Source organism: Antechinus flavipes, chromosome 3 (genome assembly GCF_016432865.1).
Source record: "Antechinus flavipes isolate AdamAnt ecotype Samford, QLD, Australia chromosome 3, AdamAnt_v2, whole genome shotgun sequence".
NCBI classification, from domain to species: domain Eukaryota; kingdom Metazoa; phylum Chordata; class Mammalia; order Dasyuromorphia; family Dasyuridae; genus Antechinus; species Antechinus flavipes.
In genome coordinates, this window is record NC_067400.1 from 64,204,644 (window position 1) to 64,214,844 (window position 10,201).

The following is a 10,201-nucleotide window of genomic DNA, read 5'->3' on the forward strand; positions in this document are numbered from 1 at the left end:
CTTGGATCCCCTCTAGCTGGACCCTTGGGTTGAGCACTAAAATGTTGGGGTTCCCCTCAATCTTCTGGGCTCCTTTGGCCCTTTCATGCACTTTTGTATTGTTTCCTAGATCTCTGGGGATGATGGTCCTCCCAAAATCTTTAGTAATACAGAACAGCCATATTGTCTTCCCCCAAGAGATGAAATCTGGATCTGAAGGAGATGGGATTAGCCATGGCACCCACTTACATGGGGTGTGTGTGTGTGTGTGTGTGTGTGTGTGCTATGTGTGTTGGGAAGCATCCAAAATCCACTTTCCTGAACTCAGATTGGTCTGAGAGAGAGGGTGGCTAGCAGGAAAAGGCTGTCAAGGAATACCACAACATGGAACTCTGACAATCTTACAGTCTCACAATCCATTTAATTTCCCTAAGCTGGAAGAGCAAAGAAACTGTGATCATGGTAGTAGTGATTAAAAGTATTTTTTCCTCGTGGGGCAGAGAGGGAAGAATCACTGTCTCCTCAGGGACTGGAGCCTCCTTATTGGGATAACCCTCCGGTCACGTTTGACTTTGAAGACATCCTGTCATTTTCTGACTCAGTGATCCCGCCTAAACCTGAGTCCCTTCCCATTCCAAGACTTAGTCCAATGACACTTCTCCTAGGGCCTTCCCCATCCGGAGATTCTTTCCCTTCGCCACCATTTCGATCCCCAAAAGAGCGTTTTGGCTTCGGTTCAGAAAAAAAATTTGGCCTCAAGATATTTGAGATAGGGGAGGGAGCAGGGACCTGGGTGCCTACTGCCAACCTCTCCATCTCTGTGGCCCGACTCTGAATCTCCAATCTCCTTGCCACGCTTGGGGAAGTCAAAGACTAAGATCCTCGGGTCCAAGGTCCAAGAGCCTCACGATCCCAAAGATCAGAGCCACATAATAACACAAGAAATAAGGAATTCCTCACCTCCTGTCCTATATTCCCCGCCTCCATCTTCCCCTTCCGCACCTTCAGAAAATCCTCCAGAAAACTAGGTGATCCTCGGGTGAGGAAGCTTCTTATTTACTACTGTCCCTCCCTCCCTCCCCTTTAAGCTAAATTTTTCCTCCTCGGGATTTTCCCGGAGTTTATATGTTCTTCTTAGACGCCGGCCCAGTCCCATCCCAACTCCGCCTCTACCCCTACCTCAAGGGTTGTCCAATTCCCTCGGCTAATATTTCAGTTCTTGCCGGCACTTCCGTGCTCTCCCCTGGTTTTCAGCAGGCTGTAGGGTTATATGAAGAATCAGGACGCTAAAGCAAGTCATGAGTGCGCTGGAGAGCGTGTCACCCTAGAGAAGAATAAGCATAACATGCGCGGCCAGGTGGGAATGGAAAGGGCATATTCCTAGTCTCCCGGTAATCCCGGCCTTTGGGGACTGACCCAATTGGAGAGGAACGGGCACTTCGCTCTCTCCCGGGGCGGTGCTCACACAGGAATTTCAAGAAGACTGGCCCCCAGCCCCTCTATTCTTCGACCTACCAAGAGCGTTGGGGCACGGAGGAAGAGTAGGACAGATGTGGAAGCAGGCTGGGGGTGCGAGGTGAGATGTGAAGCCTGCCAAGGGGGCTTGATTTTGTCCCTAATCTTGATTCTCATTTCTTCCGGTATTTTATTTTATTTTTTTCTTTTTACGAGCTGCTAAAAAGAAATTAATAAGTGAGGTTTGAGATCCCTGGCCGGGAGACATGAGATCAGGATAACCAATCCCTGCCAGGTCTCCCTAAATCCTAAATGCCTGGAATGGAGAGAGAAAACTATCGTGAATATGTCTTCGAGAACTCTCAAGTGGACAGGGCCCATCCATAGATATGGATGCCCAGGGATATCCATTTGCTGCAATAAGGAAAAAAAAGTGGGATAGGGAGAAAAAGAGAGGATATATTAAAACGACAGGAAGGATAATAAAGGAAGAGAGAGAAAGTGAGAGAGAGAGAAAGTGAAAGAGAGAGAAAGTGAGAGAGAGAGAGAGAGAGAGAGAGAGAGAGAGAGAGAGAGAGAGAGAGAGAGAGAGAGAGAGAGAGAGAGAGAAGGTATAGAAGGGAAAAGAGAGAGGAGAAAGGGAGGGAGAGATTGAGATGGGAAAAGGAAAGAAAGAAAAGGAGATGAGAGTAATTAAAAAGTGAGAGAGTGCTAGATGGCCAGGAAAGAGGAAAATGGAGAGGGCATGAAAAACGCTGATAGTGTTGTAGAGAGGAAACAAGAAAAAACTACAAGCAGTTAGAAAGAAAGGAATAAATATTAGACAACGCCAGGAACCAGGAAAAGTAAGAAAGTGGGGAGGAAGATGGAGGCCAAAATAGGCACAGAAAAAATGGGGACGGAAACAGGTGAAAGTGCAGAGTTGGAGGGGATACAGAGACAGGGAAAGGAGAGAAAGGGAGAAAGAAAAGGAAGGGATACAAGAAAAGGAGAGAAGAGAGAACGTGAAATAGGGAAAGAGGAAGGTTGGACAAGACGACCTTTAAGGTCTCTTTAGACTCTTATTATTATTCTATGGGTTCATGAGGAAGAAAAAGGAAGAGCTGGGGAGGGGGGAATGACAGTGTATGAAGGGAGGCGGGGAGGAGATAAGGGGAGCGGCAGATCGGGCTGGGAGCGGAGAGACGCGAGAGAGGGAGCGCTGGGGAGAGGGAGGGAAGCGGAAATTTAAAAGTGAAGATGGAGATAACGCAGCCAGGAGACGGGAGGGAGGGAAGGAAAGGGAGGGATGGGAGGAGAAAGGAAGAGAATGAAGGGGAGGAGGGGAAAGGGGAACGGTGAATACAGGGGGATTAGAGACTTTGGGGGAAAAGCGAAGCTGAGAGTTTAGGGGGAAGAGGGGAAATGGGCCCCATTATCAAGTTGAACCCTGTACTCCTAATCCCAGTCCTCCCAGTCTCTCTGGCTGTCCTCTAAACTGACTGTTTGCAAAGATTGAAGAAGAGAGAAAATGGGTCCCTGCATCCCGGTTCCCTACTAGCGCTACCCAGCCCATCAGAGTCCAAGTCTTCCCTGCCCCTCGGTCCCCCATTTCCTCCCGGCCTCCCAATGTGTCTACTTGGTCACGGTAAGGGGCGGGGGGGAGGATGCGGGGGGCAGGGGGCGCTGCTCGGCTGCGTTCGACAGCAGGGACTTTATTGCGATGGAGCCGATAAGAGGGGCGGGGGGGTTTCGAGGCGGCAGCACTTTAATTAAAAAGGAAATTGCGGCCTCGGCCTGAGACGGGGGAAGGGGGACAGGAGAATAGGGGGGCTGGGGGCGGGTCTCCAGGAAGCCCCTGTGTGAGCACCGCCCCAGGCCCTCCCTCCAGCCTCCTAGACCGCCAGGCCTCCCAAGCGCCCCCCCGCACCCCAGGGTGCCCCCTCCCTCGGCCGGGCTAGGCCTAGCTCCATCTCCTACTCCTGGGTGAAGGCGGCGGCGGCGGCGGCCTCTGGAGGGTCTCGGGGGCCCCGGAGCGCAGTGCCTGCCCTCCCCCGCCCCTGGCCGGGACCGGCCCCCCTACACCCACCTCCCACCGCCCAGTCCCGAGGTGGCGATGAGACAGAGCGGCGCCTCCCAGCCCCTGCTGCTGAACATGTACCTGCCAGGTGACCTGAAGGGTCCGACTGGGGAAAGCGGCTGGGAGGAGGCACAGGGCCAGGGGAGCTTGGGGTTTTCGGGACTATCAATATTTAGGGAGCAGTGCAGGGGGAGAGGGTTAAAGGACCGGGAGATTGTGATCTAGTGGGTGAGGAACTGAGTCTGGGGATCTAGGGGTCTTGAGGATGGATGGGACGGGGTTTGGAGGAACGGTGGATCGGAAGATTCGAAAGCTAAGGGCTGGGGGATCAAGGACAGCGGGCTGTAAAGATGCGTAGTGTGGGAACAAAAACCGTGGAGGAGTCGGGCACACCCCCACCCCTAGGCTCATCGCACCGGCCTTTCCTCACCTTTCTTTTATTCCTCTACCTTTCTGTCGTGCTTAAACGGTTCCTCCTCTCCACTGAAGCTCCCGGTCGGCTTTTTAATCTCTGGGGCTCCACAAATGGAATCACGGGCGCTCTTTCCTTTGGGTGTCGGGACTCCCCTTCCCTGTCTCAACTGCTGTCTCCCTCTCCGGCTCCTGGTCGGGTTCTCTGGGACCCAGCACCCCCTATATAAGGATCCCGCCAGCTCGGTCGGAAAGCGGATTTCCTTTTTCCTGGACGCGTTTCCTGACTTGGGCTCCACTGAGGCACTCAACTCCTCTCAGCGCTGCGCTGCGCCACACCACTGCTGGATCTGGGGGACAAGGAGTAGAGCTGGCCGGGCTGTGGACAGAGGGAACGATGGAGGCCTAGGCCAGTATGCCTGCCACGCCCAGTTCTGCCACCCAGTACCTCAGCTCTGCTCTCTGAGGAGCCTCCGCTTCTTTAGGGTCCCAGAATCCTCTGGTCTTCCCCCAGAGGCCCTACATTCCTTCCTTTTCATGCTCCTTTCTATCTCAATTATCTTCTCCACAACCTCCTGCGCCTTTGGATATTTCCCCCCAATTCTCTGCACACTAGAGACTTTCCCCTATGTCTGTTACCCCTTTGGATGTTCTGTCTTTTCTTCCTCAAGTCTTCTTTCTACACAAGAGTCCCCTCTTTATCTGACCCTTTCCCTCTTGGTTTCTTGCACAGGGTTCTTAATTTCCTCCCCACATTCTCTGAACCCTTGTAAGTCTGAATGAAGTTCCAAACCTCTTACAGCCTCAATTGTCCTTTCCCTCCGGTTCCTTCGAGCCTTCCCCACTCCCGGCTTCTCTATCTGCTCTCAAGAAGCCCCTGAGCAGCTTCTTTTTTTCGTTCAGATCCGGTTGGGGAGAGTCTTTTCAAAGAAGGCAAGAGTGGCTGGGGACCCCTGAGTCCCGCAGTGCAAAAAGGTGAGTGTTCTAGAATGAGAATCTGGGAATCAGAACTAAGACACGGGGATGCTGGGAGGGGCGAATCTTGTCAGGGGGTGAAGGTACTCCCCGAAAGAGCTAGCTCTGGGAAGCACAGGGGAACTGGGGATGGAGAAGACACGTGTGGCAAAATTTACAGAGGGTAGTGCCTTGGGACATATCTATCGGGGCTCAGGCCTACGCATAAATACTGACAGATTCACAAAGAGGATCAACAGAGGATGGCTGAAGAAGCAGACCCAGAAACAGAAATTAAATGGTTACTTTCCGTTTGGGGCCTTCTCGGAACTGACTGATAACAGTCTCTCACAGTAGGGCAGCACTTGTTCCTTACAAAGTTCTGGGATTTAGGACAGCATCACAGCCTCCATTTTAGAAAGGAACAAAGTGAAGTTCAGAAAATGAGGAGTCTTTGTCTAAGCTAACAAGTGCCAGAGCAAGAACTGGTCCCCGATCTCCCAATTCCCGATAGCGCTCTCCAAAGCAACCTCATTGCTTCTAGAGAGGCAACCGAGAATTTCGGGAGAGCCTCTACTTGAGGAGAAAGGGGGAAAAAGCAAGATTGTATGTAGAGGGCATTTTTCAACTTTGCTCCTGATAATGCAAACCTTGGGACATCCCTCCTTAAAAGTCTGATCTAAGGTGAGGTGAAAAGCGACTTTCCTCTGGCTCTAAAGGGAATCGGAGGTAAAGCCCGGCAGACAGAGAGGGGAAGAACAGGACAAACTGTTTACCAGACCGAACAAATTCTATTGCGAGTGACATCATCACTAATGTCGCTGGCCCTGGTGCTGCCTCGAGAGCTCGAAAGGCAATGGGGGAAGGGGGTAATGTCAGATTAACCTATTGAGGTTTAAGTGGAAGAAGCCTGGGCAGAGAACTCGGGGAAATATGGGGACAAATATGTGTGTAGGGAGAGGGTGATATGGTTTTTGGCGTGATTGGTTCTAATACTTGAGGTAGCCATTCGTCGGCTTTTCGTTTTGATTCATCCACTGTAGTACTTTGTTAAGATTCAGGGGGAAGTGAGCTTTGGGGGTCTCACTTGGCCTCATAGCAACAGGTTCTGGGGCCCCAAACCCCCAAATCAGATCCACACTCATTGCTTACTGTTCCCACCCTCCTCCGATCCCTGCAAAGGATCTAGGACATCCCCTCCCCAACCTCTCCGGAATAGGAGTAAAGGGGCCCGGGCGCTTTTCACAGCCTTTATTCTTCGAACTCCCCATTCCAGGTCTCTTCAAGCTTTGTATTGCCGTTTAGACTGGAGTGGGGAGGGGGACTTTGAAGTAGATTCAGAAAGGAATAATTGAGAAAAGAGGGAAAGGTTTTCTCCAGAGTAGAAATGAAAGAATTCTAATGGGGCAAGAAAAAATTGTTTGCTTCTTTGTCCCTTTTCAACGAAAGCTCAAGAGACCATGGATTTTTTTCAGGTGCTAGAGGCTGAGCATCAGGGTCTTCTCGGGAGGAGAAAGACATGCCAGGAGAGGAGAAGGCTGAGGGGCCATAAGGAAAGACACCTGGGACTATACGGGATTTGGGATGTGACAGTCTAGGGAAGGGTGGGGAGGAAATCAGGAACCGGTCACAAGACATTTTTTAAGACCATTATGAGAAAAGGATACTGATTTCATTTGTATAAGAAGCCCCTTCCCCCAAGCAATCTCCTTCTACTATTGCAGCTGCAGAACAGGCAGTTGTTAAGGGCAACTGCTTAGAGAGCTGCCTAATGTCTCAAGAGGTCAAATGATTTCCCCAAGGTCACACTTCATAAGCTTATTTGACTTTGTCTTATCGACTTCAGGCTGACTTCTCTTTCCACTAGGAGGCACAGGGTAAGACACTGAAGTGACAGCACACAGTGTACTTAAAAAGCCCTTCGTCAAAATATCCCTACAGAGTTATTTTGTAGCGCAAACCTATGATCCCTATTTTACTTCTGAGGAAACTGAGACCTAGAAGGTAAGTTGTCATTAAGCTAAGACCCAAGCACGTTAAGGAAGAACACAGCTACAGGGGTCCCGGCTATAAGGTCCTCATCAAGATGTCTACAATTCACAGAGAGACCCCAGAACTTTTCTTGCCTATCACAGAAGGAGCTTCATGTATCATTCTCAAACTGACTTCCACACACCATACGTCCCCTTCCCCGTGGATGAGAGACTCTCAGAGGAATTTCTTAAGCCTTAGGGTACTGACATAATTACAAAAATTAAAATTAAAAAAGGGCATGAAGCAGAAGATGGAGAAGAAAGTCTCAGACAAGGCAGACAAAGAATAGGGGTGGGGGTGAGGGGGAGAGCATCCCCAGTTGAACTCTGAGAGTAGACAAAGTAGGTGGCCAGATGCAATGTTGAGTGCACATTTTGATCCACCAGCCTAACTGGACTTGGGACAAGGCGCCGGGGATCCCACTGGGTCTCCCTCCTAGTTCTGAGCTCTTACGCTTCCGCTTCGGGCCCCCGAGGGAAGGGGACCAGCTGAGACTGGGGAAGGGGGGCGGCACCTGTCCTCAAAGGGACAAGCGCGACCTCGCCGCGGGTCCATCGCCACTGACCCAGCCCGTCTTGTGTTCCGAGCGCAGGCAGCGGCCAGATCCAGCTGTGGCAGTTCCTGCTGGAGCTGCTGGCTGACCGGGCGAACGCGGGCTGCATCGCGTGGGAGGGCGGCCACGGCGAGTTCAAGCTGACCGACCCAGACGAGGTGGCGCGGCGCTGGGGCGAGCGCAAGAGCAAGCCCAACATGAATTACGACAAGCTGAGCCGGGCGCTGCGTTACTACTACGACAAGAACATCATGAGCAAAGTTCACGGAAAGCGCTACGCTTACCGTTTCGACTTCCAGGGCCTGGCCCAGGCCTGCCAGCCCCCGCCGGCTCATGCCCACGCTCATGCGGCGGCCGCAGCGGCCGCCGCCGCCGCCGCAGCTCACGACGGCGCGCTCTACAAGCTGCCCGCGACCCTGGCGCCTTTGCCCTTCCCCGGCCTCTCCAAACTCAACCTCGTGGCGGCCTCCGCCGGGGTGGCCCCCGCCAGCTTCTCCTATTGGCCCGGTCCGGCCCCTGCAGCCGCGGCAACCGCCGCCGCCGCCGCCGCAGCTCTCTATCCCAACCCCGGCCTCCAGCCTCCACCCGGGCCCTTCGGAGCTGTGGCCACCACCTCACACCTCGGAGGGGTGGGAGGGCACTATCACTGAGGAGGTCATCCCGCCGCCTCTAGCCTTGCCTCTAGACCCTTGAAGGGACCTCCAAATCCTTTGCTCTTGTATGTCCTCAACCCTCCAACGTTAAAGAGCCTTCTCAATCTTTCTCCAGCTCCAGCTCTTATTCCTGACTATTTTGAGGACTTCCAGACGGCACTTGTAACCTTCCCCCTTCTCTTTCCATTCCTGAATCTTTGGGGATCAACTCCTTTCCACCTTTTCTCATCACTACCTGATTCAAACAGCCTAACCAGTGAGTCCCCCAGCCCTCTGGCCTCATCTTCTGTCGGTGACATCGGCACCCCACTCACTTAGCGGGACCCCAATGCTGCCTTATCTCCTCTCCGTTCCCCATTGAAGTCATTTTGGGGAACGGGCTGGGGAGGGAAGCTTCGAGTGGGAGTGGGGCTTTCCCGATGGCTCAGTTCCTCTTGTACGTAGTAGCTCCTTGCCACCTTTCCTTCTGGTCGTAGTCCGCACACGTGTTTCTATTTTCCTTCAAACCACTATTAAAATGTTTAATCCATCTCCCAGGCTACCGGTTTTTTCTCTTTTTAAATAAATGGTTCTGAGCTAAGGGGTGGGAATACAAACATATTTATGCAACTCAGGTTTACAAAGCACTTTCCTCACAATTACTTTGTGAGGCGAGCAGTAGAAGTATCATTACCCTGTTTTACGTAAAATGAAACTATGACTCAGAAAGGGCCAAATATTTACGGACGGCTACAAAATAATGTTCATAACGATCCTGAACTTCTAAGTTCAAGACTACGTTTTTTCCTCCCTGTCCTCCTCCAAGAACCTTTAGTGAAAAGAAGGGGTTCCTAGAAGATGTCCTGCGTTGAACTAAATTAACAAAGACAGACAGATGATTCCCTAGAAACCGTGTCTTAGTTTTACATTCACTTCATTCTGATTAATTCTGGCCTTCTTTCACTTTGATTCTCCCGCTTCATCCTTTCCGGCTCTCTTAAAAAACGGCCTCCTTCCATAGACCTCTGGCGCTCTCTCCTGGTTAGATAGGGCATAACTGAAGAGTTTTGTGATTTCCCTAAGCTCCTAGAGGGGATGCGATCTTACCAGATCTTACTTTAAAGAACCTCAAAGTCTGTGTATTATCCCCATATCAATTTTTGGCCACCAAAGGCATGAAAGGATGGGACGTTCCCTGTACAGGACTCACCACTGACAAGATTATAAAACCTTAAAGTTTCATTCAAGCCACCAATTGTGGTGTAACTAGTCACTTGTGATAGGGCCTTAGAGGCATACTAGTGCAGAAAGGATAGTCCTAGCTTTGGAGTCAGAAGACTCTATTAGTAATGTTACTTAGTGTCTGTTTGATGTGGGGAGATTCACTTCAATTCTCTGTGCCTCGGTTTATTTATTTATAAAAAGAAAAGATTGCACTAAATGAACTCTTAAGATCTTTTCCAACTCAAAATCCTATGAACTTGACCCTTGGACCCTGTATTGTTAACTCTGCTTCACTCTCTAGTTAGGTGTGCTACTTCTCCCACAATGCCCTTCCCGCTCCATTAAAAAAAAATCTGTTCAAAGGAAATTATAGGTATATGTATTCACATGTATGTGTAAAGTGCTTAGAAAGTTTTTGTAAAATGTGTTATAGCAGGAGAGTCACATTTTGAGGGATAAAGATATGAATGTTCCTAATTATTAAATTTCAGGAAGAACCAGAATGGGGTGTAGTGACACCAGGAAGGTATTAGGAGGAGGGGGGAGAGAAAAGAGATACTTGACTTAAATCACTTTTGTTCCTCATTTTCTTGTTCCTTGCTACTCTTTTCTACCTTCTACTCAACACTGCTGTATTATTCTGTCGGTCAACAAGCATTTATTCAATTTTACTATGAGCCAGGCACTGTGCTAAGTGCTGAGGTTACAAAGAAAAACAAAAATATGGGCATTGCCCTCAAGACTTTCATATTCTAGTGAGAGGAGACAACATTCAAATAACTGTGCATTCAAGGTATATACAATGGAAATAAATGAATGGTAATCTTATAAGGAAGACACTAACCTCAAGGGAAATTAGGAAAGGTCTATAAGTTTACAACGTTGCAAAGAACTTGAGAA

General features: G+C 50.3%; 1 protein-coding gene and 1 long non-coding RNA gene across 2 annotated transcripts; one reads left to right on the forward strand and one right to left on the reverse strand.

The window, feature by feature from the left end:
• Nucleotides 1-1,198: 1,198 nt before the first annotated feature.
• LOC127557754 (uncharacterized) lies at nucleotides 1,199-4,086 on the reverse strand. Its single transcript, XR_007952618.1, has 3 exons — nucleotides 3,924-4,086; nucleotides 1,495-1,653; nucleotides 1,199-1,303 (listed from the first exon to the last, which is right to left on the reverse strand). It is a non-coding gene; the product is annotated as an uncharacterized LOC127557754 (long non-coding RNA).
• Nucleotides 4,087-5,673: 1,587 nt separating this feature from the next.
• On the forward strand, nucleotides 5,674-8,629 carry FEV (FEV transcription factor, ETS family member). The gene is made up of 3 exons (XM_051990508.1): nucleotides 5,674-5,711; nucleotides 7,332-7,441; nucleotides 7,485-8,629. Exons 1-3 carry the CDS (start codon nucleotides 5,674-5,676, stop codon nucleotides 8,093-8,095), a joined length of 759 nt encoding a protein of 252 aa, XP_051846468.1. The 3' UTR covers nucleotides 8,096-8,629.
• Nucleotides 8,630-10,201: the final 1,572 nt, after the last annotated feature.

Excerpts from the sequence above, each read along its gene's own strand:
- FEV (XM_051990508.1), top strand. The coding sequence starts at position 5,674 with ATGTCGCTGGCCCTGGTGCTGCCTCGAGAGCTCGAAAG. Across the intron at positions 5,712-7,331 it reads CTGCCTCGAGAGCTCGAAAG|TTCTGAGCTCTTACGCTTCC; the intron begins GCAATGGGGGAA and ends TCTCCCTCCTAG. Across the intron at positions 7,442-7,484 it reads CAAGCGCGACCTCGCCGCGG|GCAGCGGCCAGATCCAGCTG; the intron begins GTCCATCGCCAC and ends TTCCGAGCGCAG.